This window comes from Cervus elaphus, chromosome 25 (assembly GCF_910594005.1).
Source record: "Cervus elaphus chromosome 25, mCerEla1.1, whole genome shotgun sequence".
NCBI lineage: Eukaryota > Metazoa > Chordata > Mammalia > Artiodactyla > Cervidae > Cervus > Cervus elaphus.
Genome location: NC_057839.1, coordinates 25199145 through 25225791, shown reverse-complemented (window position 1 = coordinate 25225791; position 26647 = coordinate 25199145). Strand labels below are relative to the sequence as shown.

The 26647-nt window shown below is 38.0% G+C and overlaps 1 protein-coding gene and 1 long non-coding RNA gene across 4 annotated transcripts in view; one reads left to right on the top strand and one right to left on the bottom strand.

Annotated features, from left to right (window-relative positions):
* MAP3K1 (mitogen-activated protein kinase kinase kinase 1) overlaps positions 1–16122 on the top strand; it is a 73687-nt gene extending 57565 nt beyond the window's left edge. For all 3 annotated transcript variants that reach the window (XM_043887515.1, XM_043887516.1, XM_043887517.1), the window contains exons 10-20: positions 207–485; positions 3878–3999; positions 5623–5714; positions 5965–6154; positions 6470–7751; positions 8124–8276; positions 8977–9139; positions 10270–10401; positions 11412–11554; positions 12157–12288; positions 13539–16122. In XM_043887515.1, coding sequence (XP_043743450.1) covers positions 207–485; positions 3878–3999; positions 5623–5714; positions 5965–6154; positions 6470–7751; positions 8124–8276; positions 8977–9139; positions 10270–10401; positions 11412–11554; positions 12157–12288; positions 13539–13688 — 2838 coding nt within the window. In that variant the 3' untranslated portion in view covers positions 13689–16122. The remainder of the gene's footprint in view (positions 1–206; positions 486–3877; positions 4000–5622; positions 5715–5964; positions 6155–6469; positions 7752–8123; positions 8277–8976; positions 9140–10269; positions 10402–11411; positions 11555–12156; positions 12289–13538) is intronic.
* The window catches only part of LOC122683714, a 58070-nt gene that overhangs the window by 21380 nt on the left and 10043 nt on the right, over positions 1–26647 (bottom strand). The gene's annotated exons all lie outside the window — the stretch shown is intronic.

The following is a 26647-nucleotide window of genomic DNA, read 5'->3' as shown; positions in this document are numbered from 1 at the left end:
TTACTTGAGCTAATAAATAAATGTTAAGGACTTTTGATAATGACCAGTTAAATGTGAGTATGTCCTTATGGACACATTTGAAAACTTCATAGGACGGTGAAGATTTAAGAAATGTCCAATTTTCCTTTAGTAATCAAAAGTCATACTTAATGCAAAACACTTCAGTTTTTCTTCACATTGAATTCATTTTGTCTGTTTGACTATAGGTATTTGGAATGGAACTCGTTGGCTGCTTATTTTCTAGAAACTGGAATGTAAGAGAGATGGCTCTCAGACGTCTTTCCCACGACGTTAGTGGGGCTCTGCTCTTGGCAAATGGGGAGAGCACTGGAAATTCTGGGAGCAGTAGCGGAAGCAGTCCAAGCGCTGGAGCCACCAGTGGGTCTTCCCAGACCAGTATCTCAGGAGATGTGGTGGAGGCATGCTGCAACGTTTTGTCAATGGTCTGTGCTGACCCTGTCTACAAAGTGTACGTTGCTGCTTTAGTAAGTAGCTTTATTCTCTAACTGTACCTGTATGGGTTTGCTTTGGGTTGTTGTTTGTTTTCTTTTTTTTTCTTCTTGACAGCTTGCAGTTACCATTTTTAAGATTCAGTAAAACTACATAATTTGATTTTGGGAAATCCAAATTTTGTTTTTATTTTATAATCCCAGGAAATTGCAATTTCCATTTAGCATCTTCACTTGGATTTTACTTATTTTAATCTCGTTAAGTTTTCTTATATGCTGTTGTAAAGTAGCAATAGCTAGCTGTTCATATCTTTATTTGCCTTACCTTATACATGACCAAATCAAAAATATTTTATGGGGTAGCAAAGTAACCAAAGTTACCTTCGTTTTTTTTTTTTTTAAAAAATGGTATTAGTAGACATTAAGAGCTGGTTTTTATTTATTTATTTATTTATTTTTTATTATTAGTTGGAGGCTAATTACTTCACAAGAGCTGATTTTTAAATAAACATTGTATGGAAATTCAGAAACTTTTTCACAAAAGAGGATTCTGTGACATAAATTACTGAGTCGTTTTTCTAGTTTAATCTGTTAGAAGCTGTGTTTCATGGTGAGATAGAATGACAAGGAGGCTGTTCTGTTTGTAATTTTGTAGGCTAAAATTATGAGTACTTACATCTTTAGAACAGAGTTTCTCAGCCTCCACACTTACTGACATTGAGACAGGCATCTTAGGCAGCATAGGATGTTTAGCAACATTCCTGGTCTTCACCCACTACATGGCAGTGGCAGCCCTCTCCTCTCCTCAGTCAAAACCAGCAGTGTCTCCAAGCATTGCTGAATGTCTCCTGAGGGTTGAAACTGCCCCCAGTTCAGAACCACTGCTTTAGAATAATTCTTACCTGATCTTTTGAAAACTCATTCATCTCTCTGCTTCCACTCTTCCATGCGTGCTAAGTCACTTCAGTCTTATCTGATTCTTTGCGACCGAATGGACTGTAGCCCTCTAGGCTCCTCTGTCCATGGGATTCTCCAAGCAAGAACACTGGAGTGGGTTGCGGTGCCTTCCTCCAGAGGATCTTCCCACCCCAGGGATGGAACCAGAGTCTCTTATGTCTCCTGCGTTGGCAGGCCAGTTCTGTGCCACTAGCGCCACCTGAAAACTTCCACCCTTAATCTTTTTCTAATCCATCCTCTGACAACTATGCCTGTAAAATCTTCTTTTTGAATAGCAGTATGGCATAGGGTTATGAACATTAGTTTGGAGTCAGATGGAGTGAACTCCTAATTTATCACCCCAACTGGAATACTTGAATAATTTTCTAGTTAAACTGGGACTAGCCTAGCCCACCTGGATGTATGGTCAAAATCAGAGAGAACTTGATTCAAATTCCCATTCTCCAGTGTGCTGGCAGTGTAACTTTAGGACTCTTAAATTTTATCTTTCTCACCTATAAAATAATGAAAATATTTTTCTCTCAGGTTTGAAATAGAAACCTCTAACCATAATGTCTAGTGCATTGTAGCAAAGTTGAATATAGTGGCCATCATTATTCCTTAAATGCCGCTTTATTCTCCAGCTCAGAAACCTTTAGAGGTTTCTGTTTCTTCAACAGCATTTCCTAAAGCTTATTCTGTGAAAGTCTGGACGGGTTATGAGAAGTTCCCTGAAGAAAGAGTGTGTGTTCAGTTAAAATTGGTAAGGACAGAGTCACATGAGGTTAAATGGGTCTGTTCACTGAAAGGCTTCTAGAAACCTTCATAAGTTAATATACAGTAGGAATCTAATCATGGCATAAGATGCATTATCTCCCACATTTATCTTACCATGGTCTGTTTTTCATGTTAGCATCTCGAGGGACCCAGTATCCTACAGAATACTATGGAATAAAGACCAGCATGTTGTAAAATAAAGACCCATGTTCTCGACTCAGCTTTTTACTACTTTCTTCTTACTGTTTTCCAGCATAAAGCTTCAGACGTACTTGACTGTTTGGTATACCACCTTACTTTCCAGTTGTTTATTACCCAGTTCAGATGGTGTCCCAGTGCATTTGTGAGCTCCTAGAGTATAGGGGCTCTGAATGACCCTGTATTCCGATTCCTCTACAGTTACTTACGTGCCAGACACCGTGGGGGCAGATGTGGTTCCTGCCCCTAGAGCTCTCCTTTCCCGCTCTCCGCTTCCTCTTGCCCTCCTTTGTTTTCTCTTCTCCTCTCTCCCCATAGATAATTGTTTGCTGAACCATTTGGAAGTTGTTTGTAGGCATCATGACATTTCACTTCCAATACTCTAGCATGTGTCTCTTAAGAACAGATACATTATTCTGTATAACCACAATGCAGTCAGCAAGCTCTGAAAATTTAGCATTAATAACAATATTATTATGTACTATAAAGTCCATATTCAAATATCCCCAGTTGTCCCAACTGTGTCCTTCACAGCTAAACCACAGACTTTACTCAGATTTCATCGGGTTTTCCATTAATGTCTTTTTTTTCTTTTCTAGGATTCAGTCCACAATCTCACATGTCATTTAGTTATCATGCCCCCTTAATCTCTTCCCATCTGGGACAGTCCCTCAGTCTTTCCTTGTCTTTTGTAGAGCTTGACACTTTTGAAGTGTATTGGCCAGTTATTTTGAAGAATGTCCCTCAGTTTGGTTTTATCTGGTATTTTCTCATGGTCACATTATGCATTTTTGACAAGAACACCAGAGGTGACGTGCCCTTCTCATTGCATCAGTATCAGGAGGTACATCACCTCAGTCTGTCTTATGGTGGTGATGCCATCATCCTTCATCACTTGCTTAAGGTGATGTCTACTGGGTGCTGTCAGTTCACTCTTAGTAAGTGTCTTGGGGCAGATACTTTGAGACTATGTAAATATTGTTTCTAGCCACAGAGTTTAGCATTTGTTAGTGAATCTTGCCTATAGCAGTCATTACTGTGGTGTCCTAATGATGATCTTCTATTTCCCATATTCCTTCTGTATTATTTAATTGTAACTCTTATGAAGAAGAGCTATCTTTTCTCATTTATATATTTATTCAGTTTTTTATTTCTGTCACCATACACTTATGGGTATTTATTTTATTCTTTGGGTTATAAGTCAGTACTATCTTCATTTACTTTGTTGCCCAAATTATTCCAGCTTTAGCCATTGGGGGCTCTTTCAGATTGGCTCCTTTTCTCACTTTCTTTTTAAAATAACTATTTTGAAATTAATTCAGACATTTAAAAATTACAAAAATAGTTGAGAGTTCCCTATTTATTCAGTTTCTTATTTGTATCCACTCATGGATTCTTATTTATGGGTCATAATCTATTCCTATCACTATTTTATTTCTCAAAATGTCTCAGATTAGGCCATTGTCTCTGATGCTTTTTAAGTGTAGTTAAACTGACCTTCAGTCTTTTCCCCCCAGAAAACGTTGAGAGCCATGCTAGTATATACTCCTTGCCATAGTCTGGCAGAAAGAATCAAACTGCAGAGACTTCTCCGGCCAGTTGTAGACACCATCCTAGTCAAGTGTGCAGACGTCAATAGGTAAGGCCCTTTTAATGAACTGATTCAAACCTTCTTGTCCTAAAAGCCTAGCACGGAGCCTCACACCTGCTGAGTGAAGGATACATGCTTATTAAATGAGGCCTTGAATATGGTTTTCTAATGTGAGATTTGAAATTAACATGTAACATTTAAAGCTCTTAAGGACTGGAAAGAAGAACTAATGGCAGGTAAAAACAGGATAACAAACTGCATAGACCTCCACGTTATTGTGATTCTGTTTTATTTTAAAGTAATATTCTTAAAACTGAAGTCCAGTTGATAAGAATAGCTGATATATGAGGTATAATCTCATTTTAGAGAATGAGTTACACAGGATAGGAACCAATAAAATTATTACACATTGTTTGTATTATCAGGACCGAAAAAAAAGATTTAAAAAAATGTGATTATTTTCTTTGTGATGGAATTTTACTCTGTGACAGTTTATGTCAAATAACAATAATTCTATATATCCCTGCAATATCCTTAAAAATCAGCAAAGGACAGAATAGCCCTAATTGGAGGTATAAAAATACAAAGTAGAGAAACGAGGTATGGTGATAAGGACTGTGCCAAGCTATGCTTTTCTTAGACCACTGGTTCTTTCTCTTCCTTTTCCCCTTTCCGTAAACTGGGAGGAAAAGACCCATTTTTCATACATAAAAGCATAGCCACAGTCAACATATCTGGCAGTTCTAATCTCTCTGTGTCCCAGCAGATCCCAGGCGGTTGGGAGCATTGACTCCCTTAGTTTGCCCCTGCAGGTACCTGCTTTTGGAGCTCTTCCAGGCCAACTTTGTCTTCCTCCCTAAATCACATGACATAGTCTATAGAGGGTCTCAGAATTTAAGCACTTAACTTTGACTTGTCATCTCTTGAAGTCTGTCTTTCACCTCCATTGTCTCTCTGCACAAGACTGCACGTTGTAAGAATTAGAGGTTTTCTTGTTGCTTAGAGAGAATACTATAAATATCTGAGAAAAATTAACATGTTTGTAAAATGCCTAGAAAAATAATTTCATTTCTTAATAGTACATAGGTTTTGGGTTTGTTCCCCCCACCCTCCCCCCCGCCCCCCACCCTGAGAATTTCAGTGCTTTTATAGCAATTGTTTTGTTGTCCACTCTGAAATTCTAAAGTTAGGTTGTTTGGTCACTTGAATGACTGAAAATTATAAGAAATATGGTAAAGAGATTTTATGATATCTAGAAGTCAATCTGGCTATATAAAAAGAATATAAAGTTTTAGATGGGAAGATTTTGTTTTTAATTTAACAATTCTTAGTGAAAATCCTGAAGTCAAAATGTCGGAATCTTCTTTCTTATTTTAACAGTACCTGATAATGAAAATAAGCCTTTTATATGGTTTGATATTTAAATTAATACTTGCTGTGTAAGAACCAGTAGTGAAGATTCTGTGTTTAACATAGAGGATAAGGTAAAATTTATGAAATTAGACCTAATAATAAATATTACGACTTATAGTGACATCAGTAATGCAGTTTTAGTGATAGTCCTCAAAAACATTTCTTCCCACCTTTTCACATGGCGTTACATTGCTACTCTCCTTTTAATATATATTTTATCCAAGACTCAAGCCTGATGTTGCTTCCTTTCATTTTTAGTCGCACAAGTCAGCTGTCTATATCAACGCTATTGGAATTGTGCAAAGGCCAAGCAGGAGAGTTGGCAGTTGGCAGAGAAATACTTAAAGCTGGTAATAACTTTTCACTTAAAATTAATATAGCATATTTTATCATTTTCCTTAGCCTAATCTCATCTCTAATATGGCAGTTGCAGGATTTTGAAGTAATTTTATAAATTGACTTGGTCAGCTAACATTAAAAACTAATCTGAAAGATAAATTCTTGAAATTAATTCAGAATATTTTTATTAAACTTAATTTGATCATGTTTTTAGGTTTTAATATCACTATTTTTCAGTTATTTTTGCTTTCCTTTTTGTAGGATCCATTGGTATTGGTGGTGTTGATTATGTCTTAAATTGTATTCTTGGAAACCAAACTGAATCCAGCAACTGGCAAGAACTCCTGGGCCGGCTTTGTCTCATAGATAGACTGCTGTTGGAATTTCCTGCTGAATTTTACCCTCATATTGTCAGTACTGATATTTCACAAGCTGAGCCTGTTGAAGTCAGGTAATTTTTCTTCTGAAAATGTATTTCTTTTCCTCTTCTTACCTAACCCATCCCACCCCGACTCATACCTATCCAAGAAGGACACATTTTAGATTAATGAAAGACTCAGAAACTACAGAGCACATATAGGTTACTAATACTTTAATATTTGATTGACAAACACCTAAAGTCTAGGCTATTTAAAATATATAGATCTTTTATACTGAAGCAATTTTTTTTAATGCAAAAGCTGTAAATTAGTACCATTTTCTTTATTTCTATATAGTTTGCAGTAATTTTAACTTGTTTCATAATTGAATGTGCTTTTTCTTTCAGGTATAAGAAGCTGCTGTCCCTCCTGACCTTTGCTTTGCAGTCCATTGATAATTCCCACTCAATGGTTGGTAAACTCTCCCGAAGGATATATTTGAGTTCTGCAAGAATGGTTACTGCAGTACCCCACGTATTTTCAAAACTGTTAGAAATGCTGAATGTTTCTAGTTCCACTCATTTTACCAGGATGCGGCGTCGTTTGATGGCTATTGCAGACGAGGTGGAAATTGCTGAGGCCATTCAGCTGGGCATAGAAGACACTTTGGATGGTCGACATGACCGCTTTTTGCAGGCATCTGCCCCGAACAGCTATCCAGAAGCCATGGACAACAGTTCCTTTGAACGCACGGACCATTTAGAGAAAACTGGAAAAGGACTGTGTGCTACAAAACTGAGTGCCAGTTCAGAGGACATTTCTGACCGACTGGCCAGCATTTCAGTAGGACTTCCTAGCTCAACAACAATGGAGCAACCAAAGCCAATGGTTCAAACAAAGGGCAGACCCCACAGTCAGTGTCTGAACGCCTCTCCTATATCTCCTCACTCCCAGTTAATGTTCCCAGCCTTGTCAACCCCTTCTTCATCAGCCCCATCTGTACCACCTGGCACCGGGACAGATCTCTCTAAGCAGAGACCTCAGGGGTTTGTTCCCTGCAAAATGCCTTCTGCATCTCCTCAAACACAGCGCAAGTTTTCTCTACAGTTCCAGAGAAACTGTTCTGAAAACAAAGACTCAGATAAACTTTCCCCAATCTTCACTCAGTCAAGACCCCTGCCCTCCAGTAATATACACAGGCCAAAGCCATCTCGACCTACCCCAAGTAATACAAGTAAACAGGGAGATGCCTCAAAAAATAGCATGACACTTGATTTGAACAATAGTTCCAAATGTGATGACAGCTTTGGCAGTAGCAGCAATAGCAGTAATGCTGTTATACCCAGTGACGAGACAGTGTTCACCCCAGTAGAAGAGAAATGCAGATTAGACGTCAATACAGAGCTCAACTCCAGTATTGAGGACCTTCTTGAAGCGTCTATGCCTTCAAGTGACACAACAGTAACTTTTAAGTCAGAAGTTGCTGTGCTCTCTCCTGAAAAAGATGAAAATGATGATACCTACAAAGATGATGTGAATCATAATCAGAAGTGCAAAGAAAAGATGGAAGCTGAAGAAGAAGAAGCTTTAGCGATTGCCATGGCAATGTCAGCATCTCAGGATGCCCTCCCCATAGTTCCTCAACTACAGGTTGAAAATGGAGAAGATATCATCATTATTCAACAAGATGTAAGTATGGAGTCTTTTAAGCAGTTAAGAGTTTCCTTGGACCATACAATAAAATAAATCTAGTTGAGAAATATGGCTTCTAATGTGAGTTAACTATAAGAAGCAGATTTTTCACACAGAATTAATTGTACAGCAATTTTTGTGTCACTGCTTGAACAGAAATACTTGTTGCCTATTTCAGAGGCGCTTCTGGTTGATTCTCCAATGGTGAATCACTTACGCATTTGACATTGGTTACCAACACTGTCTATTCAGAAGTCAAGTTTATAGGTGATTTGGGAAGCCAGACTAAATAAGAATAATATTTTGCTAGACTAATTTCACAGACTTATAGTCTTAACAGTAAAAAGATTGCTTTCATTTATTATGTAGACACCGGAGACTCTACCAGGACATACCAAAGCAAAACAGCCTTATAGAGAAGACAGTGAATGGCTGAAAGGTCAGCAGATAGGCCTTGGTGCCTTCTCTTCTTGTTATCAGGCTCAAGATGTGGGAACTGGAACTTTAATGGCTGTTAAACAGGTAAATGTCTAGTGAGCTTATAAATGATTAAAATTATAAAAATGAGTAAAATTAAAAAAACAAAGGATATATCCCCATGTGTATATATTTTAGTTCTTTAAATTTTCAGAAACCTAAATTTCAAAAGTAGTTGTTGCCAGGGCACCAAAAGCATGATGAGTCTATTTGAAAGCTGAAGCATGATTACCATAAGATGCGGTATCCAGATGGGCCTTCCAAAGGTTGTGTTTCTTATTTGTGCTTTTTTATATTTATTAGAGGTATGGTTTTATACTCCCCTCAGCCAAGTTACTGGTGCAATGTCACCTTGGGATTTCTGTGGTTTACTCTTTATAATGAGCATGCTTATCAATATATGATAAGAGTCAAGTTTTCATTTTCAGGACATGCTGGTTCTTACAATTGGTCTTTTCTCATTTTTTAGTCTGTCTTCAGACAGTTTTGAAAGAGTGGCTATACCCCAGCCTTTTATCAAATTTGATATTTTACTGCTGCTTAAGATAGAGTCTTATTATCTAAGAAGACTGACTTGGTTTTTTTTTTTTTTTAAGTATCTACATTGCATCCATGAGCATAATAAATGCAATCTCCTATTGATACATAAGCTAATTTGGGTTTGTCCATTTTAGATCAGATTGTTAGTGAAAATAGTAAATGAAAACTCATCAGGATTCAGAACTTTATATGTTTATTGAAACAGGTGACATATGTCAGAAATACATCTTCTGAGCAAGAAGAAGTAGTAGAAGCATTAAGAGAAGAGATAAGAATGATGAGCCATCTGAATCATCCAAACATCATTAGGATGTTGGGAGCTACGTGTGAGAAGAGCAATTATAATCTCTTCATTGAATGGATGGCAGGTATGTTCATGTTTTAAATCAGAAAAGAGTTAATACATAGATTTAACTTCTGCTTGATATTAAATTTAGGAAAACAGTTTAATGAACACTTATTTTATTAAATAGTTTAGGTTTCTAAAAGCAAATTTCCCTAACGTAGTACAGTTGTATAACTGTAAATATTTTGTCTTTCATTTAAATATAAATAAAATATTCATTACCTTTAAAATTTTTACAGTGTGTCTTTTAAAATGATTGTGTGCCATTGTTTTATAGGAATAATTGTTCAAACCTTCTATGATAAGATCCATATATGTCTAGTTGGCCATCTTTAATTGGATAGATTTGTGAGATATTTTAACATAACTATAAAATAAAATTACAATACAGCTTTTAAAACTTACAAGTATACTAGCACTGAAGCATAAAGTTGAACCTTGTCATCTACTTTAACAAACAGACTGTTTTATTCTATATTACCTAGCATAATACAATAAAATATATTCAGTAAAATAAATGACTTGGGGTGTAATGAATAACTTAAGTGCTTGGTTAACTTCTTAGATCTTTTGTGTTTGAAGGGTGTATTTCTATTTACAAATCAGTTCTTTACTATATTCTTTGATGTTGGTTGTAGGTGGTTGATGGTTGTATACGTGTTGACTATAAATACTTCTAGAAGAGGCTTACTGAGTTTGTGACTTGTCCCAGGTCATAGATGGTAAATGGTGAGATAGGAAGCCTAATTCTGGGTTCTTCTGGCTCTTCCCATTCTTTTTACTTAAGTATTTCACTGTTTACTTAAGTATTTAAGAAAGGCATTTTGTGTATCTTGGTCATAAAGAGAGGTGAATTGTACATATGAGAAACAGTTCCAACCCAAAATTGTTAACTTTTAAAGGTTTCTGAAATCTTGACTTTCCAGAAAACCAGTTCATGCAGGTTCCATGAAAATGTCTCCTAAATGATAGACTTTAAGATTACTGGGATGTGTTAGTTTTTAAGTCAGTTTCACTTCTGATGCAGATGATAAATTTAATATTTCAAATGTGAGTGTGAACTCATGCACTGCAAGCTTATATAATCAAAGTATAATAAACAATTTAACTTTGGCTTAAATTTATTATTAATTATTATTATTACATGTTTAGGGGGATCTGTGGCTCATTTGCTCAGTAAATATGGAGCCTTCAAGGAGTCAGTAGTTATTAACTATACTGAGCAATTACTACGTGGCCTTTCATATCTCCATGAAAACCAGATCATTCACAGAGATGTCAAAGGTAAGAATTCTTTTCATTACTGTCTGCTTATTACCAATAAGCAGAAAACAAATGTCATTTTAAAACTTGGACCTTTGTTGATAGTGTCTAACTTGAGTTTCACTATGGGATTTTTTTCTCCAAATATCTCCTGAGTACTCAAATTTCTCCTAAGTAAATCACTAGAATTACTAGAAGTGAAAAGAACTTTCAGGATAATATATCCTGCCTTTCTTAAGCTGTGACTTTTACAGTCTTATGGCTAATTGGTGGCAAACCAAGTACAAAACACAGGTCTCTGATTCCTCCATCTTGGTCTCATGATACACTGCTTCCCCAAAGGTTTCTGTTCTTGGTTTTATTTAAAATAACTGGGATATCATAAACTTCTTTTAAGAAAGCGCCTCTCAAATCTGTTGCAGTTTGGTTAATTACAATCAACTTTGGGGAATTTCCTGGCAGTACAGCGGTTAGAACTTCACGCTTTCAACTGCTGGGGCCTGGGTTCGATCCATAGATGGGGAACCGAGATCTTGTAAGCTGGGTGGCATGGCCAAAAAAAAAAAAAAAAGCATCTTGGTTTTCTGACATAAATGCCTTTTTATAACATTTATTTTTTATTAAGCTATAATTATGAAATTACAGTATAAAGTCTGAATTGGTCTAGCTACGTCAGTATGTTTAAACAGAACTTTTTCTTAAAAGTGTAAACTACACTAAAAATTGAACTCTGAGGAAAGATTTTGTTAGGAATCATTATATTAAAAGTTTAACACTAAAGTTTCACAAAATCTCTGCTTTTATTCCTAATGCCTTGATGTTTTGCTCCATTTTCCCTCTGAGGCTTTGGATTTTATTTTACATCGTGGAGAACTATGTACCTTTACTAATGAAGTGAATTGGGAAGGAGAGTAGATTTCTCTGAAATACAGTCTTTCTTTTGTCATTGTCCTATTTCATTAGTAGCATTTTACTGAGTTTTTAATCTGTTGTTTTTAACATAGAAGATTATTTGCTGTTTCTGTTGGCAGGTGCCAATTTGCTCATTGACAGCACAGGTCAGAGACTGAGAATTGCTGATTTTGGAGCTGCAGCAAGGCTGGCATCAAAAGGAACTGGTGCAGGAGAGTTTCAGGGACAGTTATTGGGGACAATTGCATTTATGGCACCTGAGGTGAGAAGCAACTCTGAGTGTGATGAGAGAAAATATTTTGGAGCTGTGTGGCAGCGTTACACCAAATAATTTTGCGGTGTTATCCTGCGTGTGCTTACTAATTGGAAGTCCATGGCCCTAAAACTAAGGTTTTGCTGATATCCTTGATTTTCAGGCCCTTAATCCCTGCCTTTCCATAGCCTTTAAGCAAATCTATTAAAGCCTATTTCTAACAAAGAATTATTGGATAATTTATAGTAGTTGTTTTCTGGCAAATCTAAAGTACATACAAAATAAATGTGTTCTGAACTCGGTCTCTTTGTTGTGTTCAGAGCTCTTCGTGTTCATACACAGTGATTACTAGTTGTCCTCTTGAGTTTAAAAGTGTACTGAGGCGGCTTTGAAATTCTGATACGACTCTGCTTCTGAAGCTCACAGTTCTCCAAAACATACTTGTGCCACATGAGAAATTAAGCTTATTAATGAAATCACAGATAGTCTATGGCATTGCTCTTTCTATCCCTGTTTTGCTCTGAAGTAGAAAAACTAGAACCCATAAATAAAGAATGGCTTTCTCTTTTTCTAGTGAGTCCTATTTCCAAGTTAACTCTGCTCTATTTTAGGTCCTCAGAGGTCAGCAGTATGGTAGGAGCTGTGATGTGTGGAGTGTTGGCTGTGCTATCATAGAAATGGCTTGTGCTAAACCACCTTGGAATGCGGAAAAACACTCCAATCATCTTGCTTTGATATTTAAGGTAATCATGAGACAAAAATGCCTTCTTTCTGCTAAAGCTGGCAACAGGCAAATTTTCATGGATTCTTCTTCACTATCAATCTAACATGAAAGCATATCTTCCTCGAAATAAGTATGTGTATCTAGGAGTTGATATGGTGCAGTGCATGTTGGCAGCATGCACAGTTAGTTCTCATGCTTTATAAAGTCACTTTGAACACTGAATTAGCAGATACTGAATCATTGCTTCTGGGTGAAATATGTACCTACATATACACATAAACACACACACACATATCAAACTTTTAAATTAAAATACTGGAAGCTCTTTATGTATTGTACTGTCACAAATTTTTAAATTTACTATTTCCTATATTTAGAAAGTTCATACCTAAGGCAGAGGCTAAGGCTGTTCTACCTTTCTGACAACTCTCAAGTTAACTTTCTCTGTCTCCACCAGAGAGTAATGTAATGATTGAGTTTTTAGCATTTGAGTTAGACCTGTGCTTGTTTAAAAGCTTGGGCTTTGGAATCGTACAGACCTGGTTCCATCCTTTAATAGCTGTGTTTTGGAAAATTATTCTGTCTGCCCTCTGTTTTCTTGTTTATAAAATGGGTGTAATAATAACACCTACTTCATGCATTATTCATTTCACCTTATGAGGATAAACAGAATTACCTCTGGGCCTGAGTAAAGCACTTAAACCACAATCACCTCTGTTGCTGAGTGGCTAGTGTAAGTCCTCCGAGCTGACCCCCAGCACCTCTCACCTGCCATAACCTCCTCCAGGTCTCCCAATTCTTATAAAATTTCCTCAATCACCTGGGGAGAAAAAAATCAGTGCAGTTGTTGTGTTTCTGATGTACTCAATTGACTGGCCAGGTTTAGTCTTACTCTGCATAGCTCTCTGTGCTACAAACAAACAAACAAATGAAAAAAAAAAGAAAACATGCAATGAAGCAAAGAGGACAAACCATTTTGGAGAATATGAGGAAAGCAGAATTGATTTGAGTGAATACCTGCCTAATCATTTTGATGCACCTTGGCCTTGTTCATTTGAGACAATAAAGAGGACTGCAACTCCCATCTCATCAGAAAGTATTTGGTCAAATTCATGAGTTTTACCATAGACACCTTGTTAGGAAAAAGTGCGCCCACTTCTGTTTTAATTCCTCTGTATAGCATGCACAGGTTGTGAAACACATGCACGAGTACTTCTGCATCAAAAGCTCTAGTTCTGGAGCGCTTTACACTAGTGCTGTCTCTTGCAGATTGCCAGTGCAACTACTGCTCCATCAATTCCCTCACATTTGTCTCCTGGTTTACGAGATGTGGCTCTTCGTTGCTTAGAACTTCAACCTCAGGACAGACCTCCATCGAGAGAGCTACTGAAGCATCCAGTCTTCCGTACTACGTGGTAGCCAATTATACAAATAAACTGTTACAGAGACAGGATGCTCAACAAGAGAAAAGAACTTTTGTGGGGAACCACGTTGATGATCTGCTGGCGTTCATGCCACTGAACAGCTATGAATGAGATCAGTGGGGAACCCTTACCTAAGTATGTGATTGACAAATCATGATTTGTACCTAAGCTTAGTATGCAAAAGTCCACAATTTGTGCAGAAACTGTAAACCGTGCCTTTCAAAGAACTGGCCCTTAGTAAACAGGAAAGCAGTGAAGTCTGCATGACTAATTAACAGAGCATAATTTTTTGGAGCACTTTTTCAGCAATATTAGCAGCTGAGGGGCTCAGGATCTGTTTTAATGTTTCAATTATTCTCCCATTTCATATCATGATCACAAGCAGGGGGTTCTGCAGTTCTGTTCTTTTTTTTTTTTGTCACTGGCTATAACAGTCAGTGTCTGCCTCTTTTAGGTCAGAATATGCTATAAATAGCAGTAAATAAATATATTTTAAAAAGTTGACAACTTCTTTATGACCCACAATTGACTTTTTTTTTAAAATATGCCTGGGCAATTGTGGTTCATTGTGCATTTTACTGTTGGCCCATTCATTTCGTTTTTGGAAATAACGGTTCTATACTTTCATTTCACCTTCATTTTTGTTTAATATTCAGGGAAAGGTGACCTTTTCAATCCACACACAAAAAAAGTAGAACTAGATGTGAACTAAAGTTTATTAAGTATCTTGCTGTTGCAAGAGTTTTTTAAAATACAGATTTAAAAACTTTGTTTTTAAAATTGGAATATGATAAAATACTACCTTCATTGAGTCAGTCACTGCTCTTCTCATGCAGGTTAAATATAAATTAAGTGAAAATCAAATGTTCTCTGTGATGCAGCTCACAACCAAGATCAAGATGACCTTGAAATGTATTTGAATTTTATAATTATGTTTCTTTAGTAGGAAACTTCACATCATTTAGGTCTTACTCTGTATGTAATAATCCATCATTCATCATCACCACTGATAATGTTAACTGCTATTTTCCTTCCACCATGTATCATCTCTTTGCAGTAGGCCTGGCTGAGAGATACCTAAAGAAAAATTAATTTAATTATGCAACTAGAAACAAGTGTTTCCAAACAATAAATTTGCTTCAAACTTGGAAAATATTTTCAGAAAGAAAAGTGACATTGAAATTTCATTTACGCACTAATTCGTTGGATTTTGCACAGTTCTCTAATGGTTTTTATCTGAACTGAATTCAGATGCATGGAATCCTGAAGGAAAATGGCAGCTCCTTTACCCTTTTTCTGTGAGTTTTTTAAATCAAGTACTGATTTAAGTATTTAATACAACTTTTTGAGATGTTAAGTTTTAACTCTTCAGAAGCCAGTTGAATTGTTGCAGAGTTAAATAGAATTGGTTATTCTCAAAGACTCAGGATAAATGAAATAAGCTATATATAGAGTACATTTTAAATGTACAACACAAATTGGAAGTAAAATAAGTTACAAGATAAGTTTACAGGGCAGTTTTTTTTTTTTATATAAATGAATGTGTTTCTTAGTGAAATTTTACATTCCTTTGGTTGGAAGATTGGCAATATTTGAAGAGTTAAAAATAGTACTGAAATGTGAAGTTTGGTAGCTCTAAATGTGTTGTTTTTCCTTTTTTTTTTTTGACTACTTTAGAATTTTCACAGTTCTAATAAGATTGTTTCCAAGTCTCTCATGTGCAAGCTTTAAAGGATGCACTCTTGCCATTTTATGTACTGGAAGATCATTGGTCAGATTAATACTGTGTCTGACAGAGATGTAAACTGTATAAACTGAGGAACCTCAGCTAATCAGTGTTACTTTGTAGACCACCATGCCCACCACATTTCAAACTCAAACTGCCTCTAGATGTCAAAATCCATTGTTTGAGTTTGTTTGCAGTTCCCTCAGCTTGCTGGTAATTGTGGTGTTTTGTTTTTTTGTTTTGTTTTCAATGCAAATGTGATGTAATATTCTTATTTTCTTTGGATCAAAGCTGGACTGAAAATTTTAATGTGTAATTATTTTTGTGTTCTTAATGTTATTTGGTACTCAAGTTGTAAATAACGTCTACTGCTGTTTATCCCAGTTTCTACTACCTCAGGTGTCCTATAGATTTTTCTTCTACCAAAGTTCACTTTCACAATGAAATTATATTTGCTGTATGACTATGATTCCTAAGACTTCCAGGGCTTAAGGGCTAACTTCTATTAGCACCTTACTGTGTAAGCAAATGTTACAAAAAAGAATCTCTGGGTTAAGAAAATTTGGCTTAAATGTATTCTTTGTTATTTTAAATATATCAAAGATATTTTAATTAAAATTTTTACCCCATTGAACCAATTTTATAGTATTTGTACCTATTTTGGTGTTTTGTCTTTATAGTAAATAAAAGTTTTTGAACAAAGGTTGTTACCTTTATTTATTTTGGAATAATTCCATTCTTAAAAAAAGAGTCCTAAGAATACCCCAAAGCACTCCCATATACCATACTCTCTCAAAAGCCCCACCCACTCAGGTTTTGCCAGCGGTCTAGTTATATCGTCTATAACAAAAGGATCCAAACCAAGATCAGCTTTGTTCTTAGTTATGTTTCTTGAGTCCCAGTCAATCCAGAACTATTCCTTCTTCCTTGACCTTCAGCCTTAATTTATTGTTTTATAAAAGTCGTTCAGGTTCCATTCAGTGCTTCCGCAGGCTTCGGTTCAGAGTGAGCACCTGTGGCAGGAATATCTCAGGTGAGGCAGGCCGTGTCCTTCTCAGTGTCTCGTATCAGGAGGCACATGAGGTCAGTTTGTCTCCCTGCTGTTGATGTAAACTGTATGGTCTGATAGGCTTCACCACAGTACTCCTGCCCTTTATAATTAATATCTACCTTTATATTTTGTAGAGATGATACTTTGAGACTAAACAAATACGTTGCTATTTATCCAAAGTTAGCTCTCTGCTCTTAGTTGTCTTACCTGATTATTACTTGGGTTGGTGGCCAAGCACTGGATTTCTGGTTCCTGCACACCTGTGTTGTGTGCGTGTGCACACGTGTGTGTATGTGTGAGTCGTGTCGATGTGTGTGAGTCATGTCCAACTCTTTATGAACTCATGGACTGTAGCCCACCAAACTCCTCTGTCCACAGGATTTCCCAGGCAAGAATACTGGAGTGGGTAATAGCCTATCCCTTCTCCAGTGGATCTTCCCAACCCAGGGACTGATCCCGGGTCTCCTGCTTTGCAGGCAGATTCTTTACTGGCTGAGCCACCAGGGAAGCCCCATGTACTTATTAATGAGCATTTTGCTATAAGGAAGACCTTTCTCTTCTTTCATTTATTACTCACTTATATCAAAATGGGTCTGTGGATTCCTATTCAGTGAGATAGAATTCATTACTATCATCACATATTTACTCAAATTGTCACATTTAGCCATTGGGAGCCTCTCAGAGCTTAGCTTCTCTCTGGACTGACAAGCCACCCATTATTCTTTGACCACTTCTATACTTTCAGACCCATCTTGTGTGTTTGCTTCAGCCCTGGGATCAGCGTTTTTCCAAAGAAACTTGACTCCTTTGGTATTAAAAAACTGGGTGCTAGATATGCTCATTGCTCCGGGGTGTCACTGCTCCCATGCCCTCTTGGTAGACAAAGCTAGAATATATATGGGTTTTTTTGATTCATATGCAAAACAAACACACACATACACAAAAACCATGAGTTCATACCAATTTTCAATTTCAGTCTGCCAGTACCCAGATTCATTCAAGACTTCCCTCTTTCCATATTTGTAACTTCTTTTCTCAACAGTTAAGAAACCTGGCTTCCATTTGCCTCAATATATTGACTTACGCTATGGTTAGATAACATCACCGACTCAATGGATGTGAATATGAGCAAACTTCAGAAGACAGTGAAAGACAGGGAAGCCTGGGCTGTTGCAGTCTATGGAGTCACAAAGAGTCAGACATAACACAGCAACTAAGCAACAACAAATTGACTTAACTTGCTCAAGTTTTCCACCCACCTATGTAACCCGTAAGGAAAGGAACCTAAAGGCAAGGTAAGCTGTGTATTTTTCCGGGTAGTTTTAGGTTCACAACAAAATTGAGCAGAAGATTCATGGATTACCCACACACTTCCTGATCCTACATATTGCATAGCCTCCACCACCATCAACATCAAATGCTTTTTTGACAAAGCGTTTTAAGAAATTTTTCCTTAAAAAAAATTAACTGAAAATCACATCTTTTTAAAAAAACCTTCTTTATGTGGTTTGACATGTCATAAACTTGCATATAAATACTATCTACTGTTCCCAGACAGCAACAGATAAACTTAGTTGATCCTGTTCATATGACTCAGTCATGATATAGAAAAACATAAAAACCATCCTCCTATGTTAAAACTGTTGGGAATGAGAATAAAGATTAATTCACCAGCTACTATTTGTCAGGGACACTTTGCAACACAGTGATTATGTTCTGTTTCACAAGTGAGGAGGTAAGGCAATTTCAATCATTCTGCAATTCAAAGTGTACCAGGGAACTCATTTGGCTGACCCCAGGGTTTTAGTCTTCGATTGTATCTTGTTTTTATTGTGTGTTGTTGTTTCCTAGTTTCATTCTTTGTATTTCTGCTCAGTAGTCGGTTTTCTCATGATCACCCTGCAAGATAGGTAATGTCACTGAAAAACAGTTCAGAAGCCACTGTGTGTCTCCACATTCATTTTAAACTTTCTGTAATAGCTTGGTTTTAAATGTACACCTTTTAAATAGGCTCTGCAAAATAAATAAATAAATAGGCTCTGAATATTTTTCCTAAAGGGCAGACCAGTCATTTCAGGAAAATACTTTGACTAAAGCTTTCTGTTTCAGAGGAATTAATTCTATTGTTCCTTGGTTCTACTTAAATGATAATAAGTTTTTAAAAATGGCCAAATCTGCAGGTTACATGGAATCTAGAAAAATGTTGGGGTATCATGCCCATATGGAAATGCCAATGAATGCAATTGTGAACTGACATAGTAGTGATTCACTTGTCATAAAATAGAATGTATGAAGTACTGCAATCCATGGAGAGCACAGTGACAAATGTATGTAAACTGCCGTATTTCCATGCTGTGACAATTTTAGGTTTGTCATTTTTAAATTTTGCCATAAGCAGGAGTCACATGTTGAACTGCCACAGGCAAGGAAAGGCTGGGACTTTTAAAGCAGGAAAGACGTGCCCGTGTGAGCGCGGAGTCCCGGAGAGCGAGGAGGAAAGCCCTCCTTGGCGATCAGTGCGGGGAAATGGAGGAAAGCAACAGAATGGGAAAGACGAGAGAGCTCTTCAAGAGAATTAGAGATACTAAGGGGACATTTCATGCAGAGATGGGCTCAATGAAGGACAGAAATGGTAGGGACCTAATAGAAGCAGAAGATATCAAGAAGAGGTGGCAAGAATACACAGAAGAACTGTACAAAAAGATCTTCACGACCCAGATAATCATGATGGTGTGATCACGCACCTAGAGCCACACATCCTGGAATGTGAAGTCAAGTGGGCCTTAGGAAGCACCACTACGAACAAAGCTAGTGGAGGTGATGGAATTCCAGTTGATCTATTTCAAATCCTGAAAGATGACACTGTGAAAGTGCTGCAATCAATATGTCAGCAAATTTGGAAAACTCAGCAGTGGTCACAGGACTGGAAAATGTCAGTTTTCATTCCAATCCCAAAGAAAGGCAATGCCAAAGAATGCTCAAACAACTGCACAATTACACTTATCTCACAGGCTAGTAAAGTAATGCTTAAAATTCTACAAGCCAGGCTTCAATAATACGTGAACTGTGAACTTCCAGATGTTCAAGCTGGTTTTAGAAAAGGCAGAGGAACCAGAGATCAAACTGCCAACATCCGCTGGATCATTGAAAAAGCAAGAGAGTTCCAGAAAAACATCTATTTCTGCTTTATTGACTACACCAAAGCCTTTGACTGTGTGGCTCACAATAAACTGCAAAATTTTTAAAGAGATGGGAATACCAGACCACCTGACCTGCCTCTTGAGAAACCTGTATGCAGGTCAGGAAGCAACAGTTAGAACTGGACATGGAACAACAGACTGGTTCCAAATAGGAAAAGGAGTACGTTAAGGCTGTATATTGTCACCCTACTTATTTAACTTATATGCAGAGTACATCATAAGGAATGCTGGGCTGGAGGAAGCACAAGCTGGAATCAAGATTGCCAGGAGAAATATCAATAACCTCAGATATGCAGATGACACCACCCTTATGGCAGAAAGTGAAGCAGAACTAAAGAGCCTCTTGATGAAAGTGAAAGAGGAGAGTGAAAAAGTTGGCCTAAAGTTCAACATTCAGAAAACTAAGATCATGGCATCTGGTCCCATTACTTCATGGCAAATAGATGGGGAAACAGTGGAAACGGTAGCTGACTTTATTTTCTTGGCTCCAAAATCACTGCAGATGGTGATTGCAGCCATGAAATTAAAAGACGCTTATTCCTTGGAAGGAAATTTATGACCAACCTAGACAGCATATTAAAAAGCAGAAACATTACTTTGCCGTCTAGTCAAGTCTATGGTTTTTCCAGTGGTCATGTATGGATGTGAGTTGGACTATAAAGAAAGCTGAGTGCCGAAGAATTGATGCTTTTGAACTGTGGTGTTGGAGAAGACTCTTGAGAGTCCCTTGGACTGCAAGGAGATCCAACCAGTCCATCCTAAAGGAGATCAGTCCTGCGTGTTCATTGAAAGAACTGATGTTGAAGCTGAAACTCCAAGGCTTTGACCACCTGATGCAAAGAGCTGACTTATTTGAAAAGACCCTGAGGCTGGGAAAGATTGAGGGCAGGAGGAGAAGGGGATGACAGAGGATGAGATGGTTGGATGGCATCACCGACTCGATGGACATGGGTTTGGGTGGACTCAGGGAGTTGGTGATGGACAGGGAGGCCTGGCGTGCTGTGGTTCATGGGGTCGCAAAGAGTAGGACACGACTGAGCGACTGAACTGAACTGAATGATGATGGACATGGTAACCACAAAGCCTGAAGCATCACCTGGGTCAAACTGGTTCTGCCACTTGCCAGTCGTGTAACTCCTGTTTGACTTTCTGAACCTCCATTTCTGCATCTACAAGATGAAACCAACAGCTTTGAAGAGAGCCTATATAAATGGCTCAGTACAGTGCTAGGCACATTGGATACACAGTATGTGTTTTGTGAATGAAGTGACCCAAGAGTCACAGACTCAAATGCCTGTGGGGCTAGAATACCCTTAACAGAGCTTTTGGCTGACCTGAGAGTTCAGGCCAAATTCATGTCCAAGGGGGCCCACAGTTACCACACTGGAACTGAAGGAAAAAAGCCCAGTACTGCCAAAACCTGTAAATTTTCAAAAGAGGCTGGAGAGATCTAGATATGACATGCAATTTCTTGATGTTTACACACTGGAAGCTAATTTTACATTTTTATAAGGAACTTTAGGCTAAACAAAATTCACATGCTTTATCTGGCCTGTGACTAGCTGCTTTTGACTTCTGAGCTGGGTCCAGGCTTGTAAAATAAAAAAAGTACAAAGTGAGAGTGAAATCTCAGCTTCGGGAAGCTGAATCCAGGACTTTTGTCTTCTGAGATACATGACATAAGGGGAAAGTGGAGATGCTGATTATAAATGCTAGAGAACTAATCTACGAGGAGAAAACGAATGTCTGATTTTATGCACTAGTGTGAGGTGCTTACCACTAAAGCCTAATTACCATGTAGCAAACTATACATGAAAATGAAAGTGTTAGTTGCTCAGTCATCTCCAACTCTTTGCAACCCCATGGACTGTAGCCCACCAGGCTTCTCTGTCCACGGGATTCTCCAGGCAAGAATACTGCCCTTCCCTTCTCCAGGGGATTTTCCTGACGCAGGGACCAAACCCAGGTCTCCCGCACTGCAGGCATATTGTTTATCATCAGCCACCAGAGAAGCCCACTATGCATATGCAGCATTCACTAATGCCATCCCAGTGGTGCAGCTAAGCCCGTGTGACTAAAGAACTTCACCCATAACTGAAGCCAACCCCATCACTCTGCATCAACCTGGTATCACTATGAGCCCTACCCCACAGCCCTCACTTCAGCTTTGCCTCATGTTGAAATACAGTGAGGCTAAACCGATGATGTAAGATTCATGACCCAGAGTTCTTTTCCCACAATGCTGAAATTTGTATTAAAGTTTATTTCTGAGATGACTAAGTGCTATTTTTCCCTTAAAATCAATTTGCTTAATGAGCTCTCCCAACATCTACGCAGACATACTCCGAGGATGAGGGCTGTAACTAGGATGAAAGGGAAAGAAAGAAAAGGAAGGGAAATAACAAGGAATGGGGAAATACTGGAAAACCTTTGGCAGGGAGTAGCATGGCCATATATGTATTTTTTAAAAGATCATTCTAGCAGTATCTTGAAGAAAGAATCAAATGGGGCTGGCTGAAGAAGAGGCAGAGAGAACGTCAGAAGACAACTGCAGTATCTAGATAAGAAAGTATGAGGGGGAGGGACTTCCCTGGTGGTCCCAGTGGATAAGACTCCGAGCTCCCTGGTCAAGAGAACTAGATCCCGCATGCCGCAACTAAGGGGAAAAAAAAAAAAAAATCCTGCATGCTGCAACTGAAGGATCCCACAAGCCACACGGAAGATGAAAGATCCCATGCCACAACCAAGGCCTGGCACAGCCAGATAAATAAGTAAATATTTCCAAAAAAAAAGTATGAGGGGAGAGTGATGTCAACATCAATAGAAGATAATATCCCTATCAACACTGAGTGATGAAGGAATGGAAAATCTAAACAGACCAATAACAAGTAAAGAGACTGAAATGGTATCCCAAAGCCTCTCAACAAAGAAAAGCCTGGGCCCAGATGGTCTTGCTGGGAAATTCTATCAAACATTAAAGGAATTAATGCCAATCCTTTTCAAACTCTTCTAAAAAACTAAGGAGGAGGGAATCTCCCAAGCTCATTTTATGAGCCCAGCATTACCTTGACACCAAAGTCAGGTAAGTAATATAAGGAGAAAAAAGAAAAGTACAGGCCAGGGGTGGTCCAAGATGGTGGCGTGGGAAGATCTTGAACTCATCTCCTTCTACACCAAATCAACATTCAGAACATTTCCCTCTAGAAAAGACCTGAAAACTCGCTGACCAGCGCCTTCATGACAAATGATAAAAGGGCCACCCTGGGACAAGCGGGAGAGGCAAGGAGTGGTCTTACTAAAAACCCAACCTTGGAGCAGTGATCCACGATCAGGAGGGACATCAAAAGTGCAGAGCTTCTCCCCGAGGAGGGAGGGGTTCATGCCCCACATTGGATCCCGCAAGCCTTGGGACCTGCAGTGGAAGAGATGAACCCCCAGAAGGTTCTGGCTGTAGAGAACTGAGATGTCTCTCTTAAAGGGCTCACATGCAGATTCATTCACCCTGGAGAGAAGTGCAGCAGTTTGAAAAGTGCCTGTTCTCCATTCTGACTGAGGCAATTTATTGATACATTTCCCACCAACAGGGTAGGAGGGTTCCTTTATCTCTGCATCCTCTCTAGCATTTACTACTTGTAGACTTTTTGATTATGCTCAATCTGACTGGTGTGAGGTGATACTTCTTCATAGTTTTGATTTGCATTTCCCTAATAATTAGTAATATTGAGTATCTTTACATGTGTCAGGCTATCTATATGTCTTCTTTGGAGAAATGCTTATTTATATCTTCTGCCTGTGTTTTGATTGAGCTGTTTTTTTGTTTTTCCGTATTAAGCTGTATGAGCTCTTTATTTATTTTTGGAAATTAATCCCTTGTCGGTCACATTGTTTGCAAATATCTTCCCCCATTCTATAGGCTGTCTTTTCATTTTGTGTATGGTTTCTCTTTGCTGTGCAAAAGCTTTTGAGTTTAATTAGGTCCCAATCATTTACTTTTGTTTTTAATTCCATTACTCTAGAAATGGATCCAAAAAGATAATACTATGATTTATGTTACAGTATTTGGCCTCTGTTTTTTCCTTTAAGAAATGGTCTTACATTTAGGTTTTTAGTCCATTTGGGGTTTATTTTTGTATATGGTGTTAGAGAATGTTACTTCATTCTTTTATGTGTAGCTGTCCAGTTTTCCCAGCACACTTCCTGAAGAGACTGTCTTTTCTCTATTGTATATTCTTGCCTCCTTTGTTGTAGATTAAATGTAAGGGCATGGATTTACCTCTGGGCTCTCCACTCTGTTCCATTCATCTACCTGCCTGTTTTTGTGCCAGTGGTGTATTCATTACTATACCTTTGTAGTAATTTATGTTATAGCCTGAAATCAGAAAATGTGATTCCTCCAGCTTCTTTATTCTTTCTCAAGATTGTTCTGCCTATTGGGGGTCTACTGTGTTTCCATACAAATTTGTTAACTACTTGTTCTAGTTTTGTGAAAAATGCCGTTAGTATTCTGCTAGGGATTGCACTGAATCTACAGACTGCCTTGGGTAATATGGTCATTTGAACAATATTAATTCTTCCAATCCAAGAACATGGTGTAGATATATCATATGTTCATATGTTTGTGTTGTCTTCAACTTCTTTCCTCACTGTCTTATAGTTTTCCAATATGGGTCCTGTACTTCTGTAGGTAGCTTCATCCCTAGGTATTTTCTTTTTGATGCAATGGTAAATGACATTGTTTTTCTTAGTTTTCCTTTCTGACATTTCACTGTTAGTGTGTAGAAAAGCAACAGATTTCTGTATATTGATTTTGCATCCTTCAGCTTTACCACATTCATCAATATGAGCTCTAGTAGTTTTCGAGTAGCATCTTTAGGATTTTCTATGAAGAATATCATGTCATCTGCGAACAGTGACACTTTTGCTTCTTTTCCCATTTGGGCTGATGTTTCATTTTACTCTGACTGCTGCAGGTGGTGCAAAAGTGGCAAGAGTGGGCATTCTTGTCTTGTTCCTAATCTTAAAGAAAATGCTTTCAGATTTTCACCACGGAATATAATGTTATTTGTGGGTATGTCATATATGGCCTTTATTATGTTGACTTATGTTCCCTCTATGCCCACTTTCTGGAGAGTGTTTTTATCATAAATGGATGCTGAATTTTGTCAAAAACTTCTTCTTCATCTATTGAGATGATCATATGATTTTTACTCCTCAAGTTGTTAATGTGATATATCACATTGACTGACTTATGGATACTGAAAAATCCTTGCATCCCTGGGATAAGTCCCATTTGATCATGGTGTATGATCCTTTTAATGTATTGTTGGATTTGGTTTGACAATGATTTTGTTGAGGATTTCTGCATTTATGTCATCAGTAATATTGGCCTGTAATTTTCTGTTTTGTGATATTTTATCTGGTTTTGGTATCAGGGAAATGGTGTCCTCACAGAATGAGTTAAAAATGTTCCTTTCTCTACAATTTTTTAGAATAGTGTCAGAAGGATAGGTGTTAACTCTTCTCTAAATTTTTCATAGAATTCACCAGTGAAGCCATTTAGCCCCGGACTTTTGTTTGTTGGGAGTTTTAAAATTGCTGATTCAATTTCAGTACTCATAAAAGTTTTATGTCATGAAAAACAAAAACAGGGATAGATTAAATTAGACTAGATTAACTTTGACCCAATTTTAAAAAGCAAATAGTAATAGAACAAACAGCTGTAAAAGGTATTTTTGAAATGTGAAAAATTTAAATAGGAGCTATATTCATGATACTGAATTACTGTTCACTTTAAATGTCATTCTGAAATGAGTGCAAGGCATATGTTGTGTGTGTGTGTGTGTGTGTGTGTGTAGAGAGAGAGAGGAATTGTTACAAAATGTTACCAACTGATGGACCCACATAAAAGATACATGTTTGTTCCCTGCACTTTTCTAAAGGTTAGAAATTTTCAAAATAAAAAATTGGGCAAATATTTCTGTTTGTATATTCTTCAACTTGGTTTCATTTATTTTTGCATTTTACCTTTATTCCCTTTTTACCCCTGTAATGGGCTTCCTGTGGCAATTCAGCCTTCACTAAGGGACCACCGGTAGAATTATTCAGGGATTACACATCGGACACGACTGAGCGACCGAACGGAACTGAACTGACAACATCCGGAAGAGGGCAGCAGAATACACGCTTTCTTTAGTGAAAGGACGGTCTCAGCAGTGTACCGACTGACAAATAACTGGAAATCAGACTTTACGCCACTTCTTTCTCAAGAATAAATCTCACTGCTCCTTTTAGAAAATTGAAAAAACACAAGGCAATTCACTGACAATTCCATTTTTCCAATCAAAACCTTGAATTCAGTGTTTATCCATTTTCTCAGAGGACAATACTATTCTGCTATCCCCTTGAGACGAGAGTTAACACTTTACAACCAAAGAAAGGCTTTAAAAAGACACTTGATGCCTTCTTTCCTGGCTTCCTGTTCTCAAGACCACCCTGCTCTGGGCTGACTCTCACCCACGCTGCCAACCACTGTTCCTCTGAGCTTCTCAAACTATTCCCACATGCTAGTGCTCTGCTTAAGAACCTTCAACGATGACCTACTGCCTATCTCAAGATTTCATGATGGTCTGAGCTTACTCTGCCTATTTCATTTCCTACTATTTCTAATGCAAAGTTTTACTCTGAGCAGACCCCACAGTATTCATTCCCACGTCTGCACTTTTGCTCATGCCAATGGTTCTCAAACTAGATAGCAGCAAAGTGTGGGAAAGAGCGTGTGTGTGTGCGTGCTCAATGTGCAAGCATGCTCGGCTGTACCCACTCTCTGCGACCCTACAGGCTGCAGCCTGCCAGGCTCCTCTGTCCATGGGATTTTCGGGGCAAGAATAACGGAGTGTGTTCCATGCCCTTCTCCAGGGGGTCTTCCCAACCCAGGCTTTAAAACCCGATTCTCTTCCGGCTACCTACACTGGCAGACG